General features: G+C 41.6%; 1 protein-coding gene across 1 annotated transcript in view; it reads left to right on the forward strand.

Annotated features, from left to right (window-relative positions):
- LOC104558822 (glypican-5) overlaps window positions 1-14,921 on the forward strand; it is a 350,414-nt gene that overhangs the window by 9,754 nt on the left and 325,739 nt on the right. Inside the window, exon 2 of the mRNA XM_062006029.1 lies at window positions 9,796-9,957. Coding sequence (XP_061862013.1) covers window positions 9,796-9,957 — 162 coding nt within the window. The remainder of the gene's footprint in view (window positions 1-9,795; window positions 9,958-14,921) is intronic.

A 14,921-nucleotide genomic window follows, 5' to 3' on the forward strand; every position in this document is an offset into this window, starting at 1 on the left:
GAATCACAGTGATAGAAGATAACCACATTTTAGGCTGTTTATTCCAGTGCTTAATTACCTTACTGCATTGGTTTTTTGCTGATACAAAACCTAACCCTCACTAAAATACAGGCCTTTTGCTTCTTAACATCTTCCTCGTTCCAGTAACACTCACATATGTGACAACTGCTCCAGTTTGTTCTGCTCTGAAACCACACTCTGTTTGCACAAGTGACAGATACAGCATTAAGCTTTTTTGTGTAAATGAATCCAGTCTAAGTCTGGGACACGTGCACCTGGAATGAATGGAGCTAATTCAAGATGTTGTAACTCGTTAAGCATCATAACTCGATTTGGTCTCTGAGCCCAAAGAATATGTTTCTTCTTCCTTTGTAAATTTTAGAGTATTGTGAAGAAGAAATTGTGTAGCAGACATACAGTGTGAGAATATCAAATTCCATGCTCATTGATGCCGAATAACTGATTCACAGATTTGCTGTGTAATGGTAGAAGGCAGGATGCAGAAAAAGCAATTTTCAAGTGATCAAGCTCTCATAGTTGCTACTGGAAAACTGCAGCACTGTAGCCCAGCAGCATGGAAATCAGCCTCCTGTAAATAGAGGAAGGTGGCCAAAGCTTTAGGTCTCTTGCAAACAGAAATAGGATTTCCAGAGCATATCTAAGGATCTCCAGTTTTTCAAGTCATGTAATTCTGGCCCTTAACCCTCTGTGTTGTTCAGTGTGTCACTGTTTTGGGCAGTGGTTTATTGTCACTGATGTAAGGAAATTATTCTTGCTTCATGGCTGAAAAATCAGGGCTCAGAGGTCAGGGTTGTTTATGCATATGTCTCCATGTGGATTTTGTCTTACTCCAGTATGCTCTGAATAAATGTAATCCAGTGCTGTTCTGCAAGCAGCATAACCATACCTGGCATGATGCTGTGCCTGGATTCAGAGCATCTTCTACTGCTTCCAGATGAGAGCTTTTGTCTTATTGCTCCAAAGCATGCATGTTTCCCTGCAAAATATTATATAGCTGTACTCCAAATGACTTGTCCTGGAGTCTGTCAAAGGATGACATCTCAAAGCCTTCTGTCCCATATTCCTGCCCTATTGTCCTTACATAAGGAAATGAGAAAGAACTGAAAGGCCTGAGTCATGTTTTTAGAAGGGACAGAGGCTTGCAAAGTAACATTTGGGGAAAAGCACCCAGGATCTGGTATGGCTGCCCTGTGTTGACAAGTCAAAATAGTCCCTCCTTGAACACACAAGGTGAATCAGTTTATCCAAAGTGCAGAACAGTATGTGCTTTTTCAGTTGCCTATTTTTACATAGGCAATTAAAAGGAGAGGTGTAATGACTGTGAGGGCAGGAGAACAAAGCATGTGTAGAAAAACCACTTGCTTCCCAAAATGGAGTAGGACTTAAAAAAAAGGATTGAAAACATTGCAGTCAGAGAAAAGCTTTCAAACTTCTCCTCATAGAAGACTTGACTTTAATCTCCTAATCTTAGTTTTGAAGTCTGGGAAAAAAATATGTTACTGGTTGGAGCAGTTCAAAGTTGTATTTGGCTGAAGCATTGCATTTTCAGTTTCAAGCTGCAGTATCTTCCTAACCTGCCTTGCTGCAGATGTGTCAGGAAATAGAAATATTTGCCTTCCCCAAAAAGGAGCTGTAGCTTGGCTGTATGTGGTTGTGGTTTAAAGCTCACTGGGAGCTCCCCCTTTGCTGGTCACAGACCTGCCATGCTCTGTAGCCTTCTCTGATAAAAAGAAACCCCAACTGTGATGAAAAATGTCAGTGTTGTTGTTTGGCAGGGCTGTTAGCTTAAATTTGGAAAGTTTATTCTGGAGTCACTAGCACAGGTACCAAAGCATTAGCTTTGTAGCAAGGATTGAATAGAGCCAGCTCCTGTCAGTTTGGCTGCTGTTGTCTCTCTGATGACTGCCATCCTCAAACCAGCTTCCTTTCTTAACTGCTTGCCTGTGGCCTTCCCAAATGTGGATTGAGTGCAGCCACTGCTGCCTGCTAAGCACGTGCAGCTGGCTTCAGCCAGCTGTGCAACATGGTGGGCTGCCATGTCCATCTCGAATGGTTAGCTCTGAAGCATCCGTAATGTTGTTAGTTTGGAATGGAATAACACAAGCAAGAAGCGAAACGTAATCAGTTCAGTGTGCCGTGACTGATGCCTTGTTTTAGTGATGTAAGGGAAGAAACATGGTTTCTTAATTTATGTAACAGGTATATAGGATCAAAATCAAAACCAGGCTCTCGAGGAACACTGAACATGCACATAGCAAAAGTCAGCCTCTGCTAGGAATTGCTTGCAGTCTAAGTAAGCAAATGAAAGGTACATATCCTTCTAAACACGTGGGAAGCAAAGTGTGGCAGTTTACCTGGGGTCAGATGTACATTTTAGCATTGCCAACCCTAGGAGCCCATCAAAAATTTTCACTAAAATTGTTTTATTTTGGATATTTCACACAGGTTTTTAGAGGTTTCCCCGTTCTCCTTAAACAAAAAGGAAGAGGGAATGGAATCGTAAAGGAGTTAGTTGAATCACTGTTGAACATTGGTAGAAATTGTCCAGTAAGCCTGTGTATGACTTGAGAATGAGAATGGCCAAACTGGTCAGAAGCACTGGGGGTTTGGGCTGTAAAATTAGCACTTCAAGGAAGACAGATACACGTTTTTGAAGGAAAGAGAACATGGTGTCTGAGTACTTGGCTTCATGTTTTCCTTTCAAGTGAGATGGCAGAAATGGAAGTATTCAAATCTTGGATGGGAAGGAAGGGTCAGGGAACTGTTATTCCTTGCTTCTCCAATACTACTTGCAGTTTCCCTTTCTGAGCGTGTGCCCCAAATGTCTACTAATTAGTCTTCTGGTTTGTTTATGGATCTTTCTTTGCCTTTGTTTATTCTTCCAGTCTAACCTTTTTACAGAGTTTCACGTTGCCAGATAAAATAGGAATAGGAAATACAAAAAGATTAGGAAACACAATTGAATATGAATGTATCAACATCCTTGGGATTTTCTGTGCCATGCTACCTTATATGAATCTTACCACAGTGAGTAAAGCATGTTAGGAAGCAGTTCCTATAGAAGGTCATCTGTCATTGGTAAAACAGTTGGTGTTAACATCTGAATTGTTGTTTAGGCTTCGAAGTTGAGATGAGTGAGGCAATTCATACCTGTCATAAAGCTGTTTTATTGCATCTCCCCAGAGAACTAGGTAGGCAGACTGATATTGATTTGCATTGGGAAGGTTTTGTTACTGTACAGGGCTAGAAACCAACGTCTTTTAAATTAAAACTTCAGTTTTACTGTAAATGCTATAGTCCACAGAGTGCCAAATAACTGTTTCAGAATAGGCTTTTCACCCTGTGGCACTTCATTCAGGTACTGTAAGGCAGAGTTCTGAGGCGATGAAACGCCTTCCTCGCCACAGAGCAAAACTGCAGTTTGTTAGTTTGTTGTCTGAGACTCCTGGAGAATATTTTGTAGCTACTTGAGTTTTGTTGTTGAAAAAAAGATAGGATTTTCTGCTGTGAATGTGGTGAGACATAATGAAAAATGAGTCACAGTAGTCCCAAAAGAAAAAAATGCTCTTGTTAATTTCTTCTCACCTCTGTATTGCAATTATATGTGTTGTCACAGGAAGGCTGTGCAAGTTGTCAGTACGGGATGTAAGGTGGAGCCCCCTTTGATGTAACCTTGATTGTTTAAGAAGGTAGTTTGTGGGCATCAGTCTAGCTCTTCATGCTTTTATATCAGCTCTAGAAGGAAAAAGAAGGATGGATCCACAAGAGTGTGAATATTTTGAATTAGCAAGCCTTTTCACATTTGCAATCTGTCATGGGTTTGTGTGGAGCTGTTTCTGGTGATGGGGAAGGGGCTGTAAAGATGGCTCCTGTAAGAAGTTGCTCACAACTCTCCCCAGCTCGAGCCAGACCCACTTCTGGGGCTGAGCCAACTGGGGGCCTCCATGATCACTTTTTAGGAAGAAGAAGCCAGAAGAGGAGGCTTCTCCCTGTTCCTTCTTGCTCTGTTCTTCCTCCTTTTCCAGCTGGTGGTGCAAGGAGTTGGAGGAGAGAGAGAAGTGACCATGGGGAGCCCAAGGTCAGTGAGGGAAGAGAGGAGGAGATGTGCTGGAGCAGAGACTCTCCTGCATCCTGTGGAGAGGTCTGGTGAAGCACAGATTTGTTGGCAGTTCATAGAGGACCCCACACCAGGGCCAGTGACTGTGCCCAGAGGAGGCCATGTCCCGTGTGAGGGACCCTGTATCAGAGCAGGGGAAGAATGCCAGGAGTCATCCTCCTCTGAGGAGAGAGAAGCGGCAGAGCCCATCTGTGAGGGACTGACCACATCCCCCATTTCCTACCCTCCCATGCTGTTGAAGTGGGGAGGAGGTAGAGATATTGGGAGCAGTGAGGTGAGCCTGAGAAGAAAGGAGGGATGGAGGAAGGAGATTTAAATTGCTGGTTGTAATTTTTCTCATCATCCTGCTCTATTTTTCTTTTTGCTCTGTTTCTTGTAGGCAGTAGAACAAACTTTCGTTACTTTAATTAAACAATTTGTCACTCATCTATAGGAGTGCAAGATCTAGAGGTAGTGTCCATTGTTCTCTCCCTTGGGCATCTAGTGCTTGTCCTGCTCAACACGTGTCCCTTACCAAGCTGAGTCTCTTCTCAGCTGCTTGGTTTTAAACTGAGAAGTCCAAATTAACAATTTGGACTGAGATTCTGTAAGATGAGTTTCATGCCTTCTGCTACTGAGCATTTGCTATTTCTGAGATTGGGGCTGTCAGGAAGGTGTGGGAAGACTCCAGTAGTGAACTGAGGGAAGTTAATCACCCTTCCTTTGTTCCTTATGGAGAGTATTTAGGAGCAGTAGTGCTATGACCATTTGGCATTGGTACCAAAGATGCATCTTCCAGCATCATACTTGAAAACCTGACTGTTGGGAACCACTGCTATGTCTCTATTGTAAGTGCCTTGTAGACATGTTACAGGATTTTCTGTTCCTGCATACATGTTCCATCCCTGTTATTCCAGTGTACCAAACTGAAGACCAGGTCAGTGAGGGAGGATTTTATGGCCCTCAGCTGCTCAGCATCACATGCTGATGTGACATTATGTTGTGGGAGCTCTCTGCCTTGCTCCACACATTAAGGCAAATAATCTGTTAAACAGATTGAAGGTACCTGGGTCAGAATAGGGTAGTTGCCCTACTTCAAGCATAGTAACTACTGTATTTTGAACATTGGCAAATCAAATAGTAGCTGTTTGATACTGCACATATTGTGCTGGATGAGTTTATTATACTTAGAATGTTTTCAACTAGAAAGACGTAGTTAGTTGCAATGGGGCTGAGCTGTGCTCTCTGCTAGGTGAGGATGGTTTGTGTTCCTGTGGATGAGTGTTTCTTGACAGCAGCCTTGCAGCTGAAGCTGATGATGGCCTTAGCTCTGCTGGGGCACAAAAGCTGCTATGTAAAGGATCTCTTAAACTTCTAGCAGTCTGTGGTGGCTGAATTACTTTTGCCTGATGTGGCTGTGCCAGTGTGGGCTTTTCTGATGCACCAAGTAGGTGCAGATGGAGCCCTGTTTGGAAATTGTTTCCTTTTCCATTTGGTTTGGCTTCCTCTCCTAAATTATTTGTGTATTAATTGCTAAATTTTCCTCCATCTGAGGCAGCAGCTGCACCAGGCAGATGAGTCTCAAGAAGGACAAAGTGTTGGCTCCCGTTCAGCTGGGCCAGACACAATGCAAGGTACTTTTGGCACCTTTCTCAATGTTACTGAGGCATAATCAGTCTTGGAGTCTTTGAAGACATTTGTGCAACATTAAAATCTTGGGCTTTGGACTAAAGCTTTGTTTGGAAATACTGTTGAGAAGTTCATAAAAATAGAAAGGGATAAAAACTATCAGGAGATAGATTGCACTGAGCTTACCCTCTGATCATGTTTGCTTAGGAGCATTCTGTGCAGTGGAAGATATTGGCTCTGCTTGTTGAAAACAAAATAACTAAAAAAACCAGCCTTTGAAACCAGAAAGCCAGAGTTTTAACAGACACTGATGACCCTGATCCATCTACCTTCACTGACTTTTTCGAAGTCTAGCTTTTACAGTGTGTACAGCATTTTAAAGACAGTGCAGAGCAGTTGACATCTCCACTGTGTGTTGGAAGAACTGATAAATGACATGACCAGCTAACAAAATGAATATATATGACATAGAGTTGGAGTCCAGGAGAGCACTCCCATCGTGGTCAGGGGGCTGGGGCACATGTGGGAATAGAGAGCTAGGTTTGTTCAGTTATAGGAGTGGAAGGTTGAGGGTCTTAAAGTAGGTATTGGGAGGTTAAGTCTTCAGCTATGTATTGGGAGGAAACAGAGAAAGTGGAGCCAGATTCTTGGATCCTCTTGGTGATATGGTGAGAAGCAATGTACACAAGCTGGAACATCAGCCATTCTCATTAGATATAATTTACTTATTTTCACCACAAGGACTGTCAAATATTGAAACAAGAGCCCTGAGAAGTTATGGGATCATCTGTCCTTGGAAATGCTTGAAACTTGGCTGCATGAAGCCTTTATGTAGTTTGACCTGCTTTAAGGGGAAGGTTGAACTGAACGTTCCTTCCAAACTAAATTATTAGAAAAGAAAAGGCAGCTTGGGGAAAGCAGGTAAGAAAGTCCTAGAGAGAAATGAACAGGATCACTTGCAGAAATAATGCTGTTGGAAAACTTTCTTCTCTCATTCACAAGTGGTGAATTTGTGAATTTTCTCTGGTGCCTACAATGGCACTGTCCTTAAACTTCAAGGAGCAGTTTGCCCTTCAGGTTGTCTTGCCTCAAGACTGTGGGGAGCTGTGTATCTGAAGTTAGAGCTCTGGTGCTCAATGTGTATCTCAGCAGTGTTCATGCAGTGTGCAGCTTGGTTACCACTGGTCACTGTGTGCTTCCTCTCTTCTTTTGGAGGGGGGATTTTGCATTAAGATGAAAGAAGTGAGAGAAACTAAAATTAGTATCAGAGTTATTAAAGATTTCAAGATACTACTAATCAGTTCTAATTTAATCTCAGCACTCAGGCATGTATAGTGCTTGTATTAGGTTTCTATAATTGAGTTAAAAGTGATACCCTCAGGCTAGTATTGAAAGAAGTGAAATGGCCGAGATTTGTGCATGACAGTTCTGCTAGGGGAGTGGGGTTTGCTCTTTGGTCTTTTAATGCTCTGTGTTTTACATCAGGCTCCTTAACTGTCAGGGGCTTAGTGCTGTTTCTATTTAAGAGTGCCTTCTGCATCACTTTGGCTCTGGACCAACAAAAACTAATCTTCGGGCTCCTGGAGTACTTGTTGGAGGAGACAGCTGGGTGGGGAATCTCAGGAGTGCAGTTCTAGCTGAGATACCCATGTTCTTCTTAAAGCTTTCTGGAGGAGATGCAGGTTTCTGTGGTGCCTCTTTTTAAAGGGGAACACCAGGCACAGCACTGATAGCTTTGATACCTGAGTGCAGCTTTCTTGCTGGGACCTGCATGTAGTCAGCATGGTGCACCTCGTATTTCCAACCCTTTTGATACACGTCTGAGATTGGCAAAAGCCTTTCAAACAAAAATTCAGAGAGCTCCTGTAAGCAGTGCTTTGAGTAACAGCAGTGCAGATAGGGAGTAACATTTGTAACCCCTTTGCTCAGATATCTGTTTGTAAACTGACTTCGTTGCTCAGCCGTCTGTACTATAATTTCACATGTGCTTTGTGGTACCAGATGAGAGAAGTGGTCTTTCCTCAACCCCCAGTTCCTCTCAGAGAAGGAATGTAGGCTCATGGTGTGAACTGGATCACAGAACCAATCCAGGTTAAAATTAGCCAGTCTAAGCAGCTAATTTCAACCTGGGACAGCTTCTTTGGCAGGCAGGAGCCAAGAAGCATGCCCAGCCAGTGACAAGCACGCAGCCCTCCTGCTGCTGCTTTTAGCAGCCTGCTGGCTTGTGCCAGTCTGTGGTGGTCTCATTTCAAGGGCTTTCAGCAGGGTTTAGGACTTGAGTGGGTAGAGTTGTGCTTTCCTACTATATTATATCAATTCTATATTATATTTTGCAATGTTTTCAAAGCATGAAACAAATTTACCTCCAAAATGGTATTGTGAGTCAGCCCAGTTTGTGACAACTTTGTGAACTGATAGAAAAGTGAAGCTAAATTTGAATATTTCACTTAGGTGTTGCCTTTTTGACAGAAATTAGCTGCACTTTCACATGACAGTTGTAAACTGGAAGCAATGTTTTCAAGTCAAAGGAGATGTTTCAACAAGCTTAGTGGTTTTTTCTTCTGGTAAGAGAGGTTTATTGAAACTCCTCCTTGCAGTTTTGGTCTCAATGAGCTGTTGACCTGGAGCTGGCTCCAAGCAGAGCCTGGTTGGTTGGATGTGTTTAATATGTAGTGGTTGGACTTGATCTTAAAGGTCTTTGCCAACCATAATGATTCTGTCATTCTGGGATGTTTCTCAGGTGTTTTTCAATGCACATCCATGTACCCTCTTGTTTTTCATCATCAACTACATGCAGAGCCTTGCTGTGCAAAGCCAGATGATGAGGATTAGTACAGTGTAATTGCTCATTAATATTTCTCTTCCAAGGCCTAGTCTGGGCACTCTGTAGTGTCCTGTGTGAAATCCAGTGGAGGAACATGGCCTTTTTGGAGACTCGGGGCTGTTCACACACATCTGTGCCTTCAAGTCCTGTTGTTGCTGTGTGGGGAGGGACTGCTAGCAGTGGTTACTCTGATTTAAAACCAGAGATCACCTTGGGCCCCGGAGTTGGTGGCCACCCCAGGGAGGCGGTTTGGGGACAGGCCAGCATGGGACAAGTCAGCAGGGAAAGAGTCAGTGCCTCGCTGCTGTTCTGCTACCACGTGTTGTCAGGCATTAAAAGGTGTGGGAGCAGGGATCTTGGCTCCCATGGTGGCACCAGCCTTCCCAGGAAAGGGTTATCTCCTTCTTCAGAAACTGAGGCCTGAGGAATGGGGACAATCGCTTGCAGTTCATTTATCTCAGGATCTCTGTTTCCACCTTAAGGTGGAGGGAAGGAAAGTTTCCAAACATGAAGGTGCAAGGTTCCCTGCTGGGGTGTTCTGGTTTCAGTGAGAAATTGTCACATACATCTGCTTTTTAATATCGTGTCACTATTTTGGCCCTGATTTTTTTCAAGCATACCTCTGGTTTTTGTTGCTCTGCTTAACAATTCCTTGCTTTTTTTGTATTCTCACCTTCTTAAAACATGCATTCATGAAGCACCAGAATGTATTTGTAGTCTGTAACACCTCTTTTTCAGAACTGTCACCTGCAAATTCAATGGTGTAGAGCAGATAGACCCTGAGAGTCAGAACTCTGAGATGTAGGTTTCCTAATCAAACACACCAAACTTACAGAAACACATAAAAAGCTGGAATGGTAAAAAAAAGCAACAAAAACATTCCACAAAAATCAGGTTTTTAGTTAACTTTCAGCTCTCTCTGTGGTTTTGACATGGGAGGGATGTCAGTGCCTTTACATACAGGCATATGCATGTGGGCTCTTACCACTGTGAAATAAGGTAGCAGCTGGTAATGTGATGTTATCCAAATGTATATGAAAGTCATAAATTAGTGTCCTTGAGACAAAGCTGAATCTCACAATGTCTTTACTTATGGGTTGTTCTTTGTTTCAACGTTTTAAACACGTTGGGTTTTTTGACATTAAGAAGCATTATTTATTTTTATGTTGTAAGTTGAATTTTTTTCTAATTATTGTGATTTTTTTTTTCCCTTGTTTGCTTTAAGAGTCAGAGTTACAGATCTGTCAACAGAGAACACCAACTTGTTGCACCAAAAAAATGGAAGAAAGCTACCAGGCAGCTGTTCGAAGGGAAAGGACTCAAAGTATCCAGGCACTGAACTTCGAACTGAAGTACATGATTGTGGGTCATATCACAGCTTTTCAAGGTAGGAACTTCTGAAGTGCTGCAGTCCTATGAGCAGTTTCTGAAGAATATTCTCTGCAATAAAAAGAAAGGCTCTTTCCTTTGCTTTTCATTTTTCATGCATTGCATGCTCTAGTCACTGGCTTATGGTATACTTCCCTGTTCTTTGATCCTGCTTTTGGGAAAAGGTGATGGCACTTAATCTTGACTCTCACCTGCCTGAATCTAATTAGATTAGCCCTTGTTCCTGGGATCATATTAAGAAACAATGGCATGGATTTCTCAAGGCATTTTCATAAGTCATTTTAGGTGCCTTAAGGTTGTTTCCATTTTGATATTCTCCTGTGTTACCAAACCATTTACAGTTGTAGAATGTTAAATGAAAATACATTTGTTTGTTGATGCTGAAGAATTAAATGTTGTGATGTTCCAAGTGAGAACACAGTTGTCTCTTCATGTCACCCTGCTTCACTACCTGGTAGATCCTGTGAAGATTGATCTGTTGTCAGGAATTGCAGCCACAATTAGATGTGAATGCATGAAGAAACCTGTGCTGAAAGTTTGTTCTCATAACTCTTGCTGTGAAAGCTGCCTTGCTCTAACAGGTCTATAAGTCTATGTAGTTTCTTCATGAGAGTGAGTATTGTACTATTAAAGGGAGAAAAATACTTGTGTAGAATTGTGCACTGTACAGTGCTGGGCACTGGAGACTTTTCTCCAGAAGGGCATTTATGCATAGGCTGTGAACTTTAGGATACATGAGAGGTGAGTGATTAAATCGGTCATTGGGTTATGAATCAATCTTGCTGATGTCTCTGGGCCTAAAATTGTGCTTAATTTTAACTCACTGCTTTGCTATGTTTAGTGCTGAGCACCCTCATGGAATGGATTTTGAACACAAGCCAGTAGTTATTAAAATACAAAGTGCTGAGGTCTGTAGGATTAAGCCTATTGTTACAAGGCAGGTTTTGTCAAACAGTAGAATTTTTGTCTTAATTTCTTCCATTTGAATGAAGAGAATATAAATAAAAGATGAGTGACAGTTAATAAGAGATAGCATGTTATCTAAAAGTGACAAAAAGGGATGGTGGAAGTCTGAAGGAGATGGCAAGGGCAAGGCAGTATTCTTCTGCTTTTGGTTGTTTACCTCTTTCATTCACGCCAATGGGTGAAAAGTGGCATTTTGGTTAATTTTACAAGTAATTCTTGAAAACTTTTAATTTCCCCCATGATGAAGAAATTTGGTTGGAGGGAACTTTGGAGGAGCAGTGTAGTAAAAGGGTGACTGTTGGCATTGTTAAATGCTGGTAAGTTATTCAAGCAATCTTACAGTATCATGACTGAATAAAGATAAGGTCAGTATAGATTAACCTACCAGCCCCTTTAGGTCACGCCAGGAGCTTTATCATCCATTGCTGATGAAGCTCTTTGATGCAATGAAAGAGGTAGGTAGACATTTCACACAGTTTAAATTTACAAGCATTTGCTGAAAATGGGTAAATAGGTTGTTTGTTGTAACTTATGGCCAGCCTTCTGTCTACATTAGATGAGAACACTTGAAAAATTTAAGTTTTCTCTGTTGCATTGGCAGTTCCTTTTGTTCTTTGTTTTTCTCCCAAGTGTCAGTGAAAAGCCTCTCTCTGTGCTATATAAACATTTTGTTGCTAAGAGTAGTACTGCATGAGACATTTACAGAGAGAGGAGATCTTTGCATTGAGTTAACTCAGTCTTTTGGGTTTGTTGCTATTTTGACTGATAAATCCTGAGTGTGCCAAAAGCACATTTCAAGTCTGAGAAAAGAAATAGTCTTATTTTAGAAGCTTTCAGGTGCCTTTCAGATTTCATGTTTCTTGCAGCAGTGAGTCCTGGCTTGGACCTACTAAAAAAAAAAGGCAATTTATTCATTTTCATGTAGTGGTGTTTACTTGTGTACTTTTAATGCACAGTTGGTTCTCTTTAAAAATAAACACTTTCAATATTGTCAATGTAGTCAAAGCAAAGCCCTAGTCAGCCTTGCTGCCTACTGTCGAGGCAAAGACATCTGAACTGGTTTTTATGCAGTTTTCACAGGTGATACAGTTAATATTATACCCATAGTGATGAAATCATTTTCAGACTGGAATGGCATAAGAAATAGATTTCAGCTTTAGGAGTACAGTGGTGGGAATTAAATTTCAGTAGGAACAGAGAGCAACTTGGAGGTGAGGGGAACATGGACGGATGGGGATACACAGAATTGTTTTAGTTCTCAGCTACTTCTAGTCTTTCATGGAAGTCAAGACACTTAGTTCTGAGTATCTGCAATTAGATACCACAGTAGGAAACAGCTTTCTTATGGGAGTAGGAGTGTTGATATGAGTTTGGTTTAATATTCCCACTATGCTGCCTGGGTACTGCATTTGGTTGTTTTGGACTTGAAGAGATTTTGTTTGGGTTTTTCTTTTTAAAATTGAAAACGTTATTTAAGTAGCTTTTCCCACAGCTGAAATAAGACAATTTTCACAGGTGCTGGATTTAGTTGTGCAAAATAATTGGTCTGTAAGACTTGTTTAAATATACCACAGTGGTGGACAGGCGTGTTATGTTTGGACTAATGCCCAGTCCATACACATGGACAGCCTTGGCACTACAGTTCAGTCCTCCTGTTTTTCCCCTTTTAAAGGTTTCTATATTAGCAATCCAGTTCTTGCTCAAACATTTGATAATTCAAGCTTCTACATGTGTTTTGCTTCAATTCCCGTCTCTAATGCTGCTGCTGTTACACCTGATCTGAATAGGAAGAGACACGTTGGCTGCAGGCTGTAAAGTGCCCTCCTTATTAGTGAGAAGACAGGAGGAAGGGAGAAAGGTGGGAGAGTTAGATCAAACTGGCTGTTTGGGAAGTGTCATCAGACTCAGCTCCTGCAAAATCATACATTGTCACAAATTCTTTTGGGTGTTTGGCACATTGAATATAACCAAGGCCCTGGAGGGGCCATTTCATGCAAAGCTGATGGATTCACTTTCTTTTAATGCTTTGGTCCATGGTGTAGCCTAAAAGTCTCTCTATAGATGTGTTTTCGACAATGCTGCTCCAAATGGAGTCAAAGACAAGGTGGGGTTAGTGGATGAGATGTGTAAGCATGCCAAACTGTATTAGGAGCAGCGTGCCAGTGAATGTGCCAGTTGTAATGACCCTAGTATGTCACCTGGCTCTTCACTGGTGGCTTTGTTTTGGTTGCATTTTGGAGCAGGTCAGTTTGTCCCATCCAAAGATGTGTGTCCATCTTTCTGTCTCTGCTTCTGTAGCTCCAGTCTGAAATGCCCAGCAGAACTATTTAACTAACAGAACTATTTAAACAAACAGGATGCCTTCATTTTTTAACTCTCTTTCTCCTTGGATAATCAGAAGATTCTCCTTTGAACATACTATTTTCTTTATCCCAATCATTTCTAAGCTTTCATGTAAACAGATGTATTTTAGCTTAGATTTATGTCTGTTGATCCTACATGTTACTTGATGTGTCAAGTTCACCCTCAGTCTCCTCATGCAGTCCCTGCACTCCTCAAGGACACTTTCAAGCAAGGCAACTGACTCATTGTTAGTGGATTAAAAGTGGTGTGGGTGTGCAGACTGAAAGTTGCTGTCAGGAGAGGTATCAATAGGCTGTCAGGAAAGCTTTGTTGTGGACAGACAGCAGAGAAACTTGGCCTCCCTTTTCTGTGTCCTTCATGGAATGCTAACAGGTGCCATGTAAGGACCCACAGAAAGCTTGGCTCTGCTCCTGTCATCTTATGCTGAGGCTAATTTGGGGTAATGAGAATCCAGACTCTTGATAATTTATTTGTTCTGATGATGGTCTCTGCTGAGAGGCAGAACAAGATGCTTTGTAACCCCCATCATGCTTCAGTCACCAAATTAGCAGGTATCAGAGATAACAGTGAAAATCTTTATTTGAGCTCAGCAGTTGAAAAAAGTGCTTATGCTTTGCTGCACTTTTTGATTTGAAGCAAGCAATAGGAATTGTTCAGTCACAATGAAAAGAAAGCTTTTTCATGAATGAATGCATGTTGGTCATAAAGCAATAATTGAGTGGTGTTTCATTGAAATGCTGTTTATTTGGCTTTGAGTGGGGATCAAATGTTCCCCACTGCAGAAAGGGTGGATGATCTCTTATCACTTTTTCTCTCACTCCTAACTCAAAGGGTTTGGCAAAACTGTACTTACTTATTGCTTCATATGGAGTAGGGAGATAGTAGTTGGGAAAGCTCCTTGTTGCTATTGCTAATAGCAGTGATGTCGCTGTGCACATACGTTGTTTTGTCCTTACATCATCTGATCCAAGGGGGCAACTTGGAAGTGAAGGGTGTGAGGTGGAGGGAGGAACCTAGTTGTAGCAGGGATGGAGCCCAGGACTCTCCTGGTTGTCAGTAATGCCTGGAAAGTAATGCCCAGTTGATCAAAAAAGTCCTTAAGCACAAAGTCTTTCATCTGGCATCCTCCCTGGTGAACTGGAAAGGTCTGTGGGTCTTGGACTGGATACCATGTGTGGGTGTAGTAGTCAACTGACCTGAATGTTCACATAAATAAATAGCACAGTACACTATCACTCAGAACCATATGGAATCAAAACCATGCACCATTTTAATTTGGCTGACTTGCAGTGTTGCTAACACTTATTTTTGCTGAGCTTAAAGACTATCAGATTAACACAGAGGTGTCTGGTTAATGGTGTTGAAGTGCAATAAAATTTACAAAACAAAAAAAGACTTGTCAGGAGAAGGACTCTCTGCTTTGTAGTTCATTACTATATAAAGTGTAGCCACAATGCTGGAGATGGCAAAAAAAGCCAACCATCACCAACAATGCCTTTGATTTCCTTTGTTTACTCCTGGATTATGGAAATGTACAAGTGCTATTTTTTTTTTAGTAGCTTCTTTTTTAATCCCATAGTGCTTGGTTTTTTATTTAGGCAAATTGTTACCCACCCCTTTCCACTTGTATAT

The sequence above is a fragment of the Colius striatus genome, chromosome 12 (genome assembly GCF_028858725.1).
Source record: "Colius striatus isolate bColStr4 chromosome 12, bColStr4.1.hap1, whole genome shotgun sequence".
NCBI lineage: Eukaryota > Metazoa > Chordata > Aves > Coliiformes > Coliidae > Colius > Colius striatus.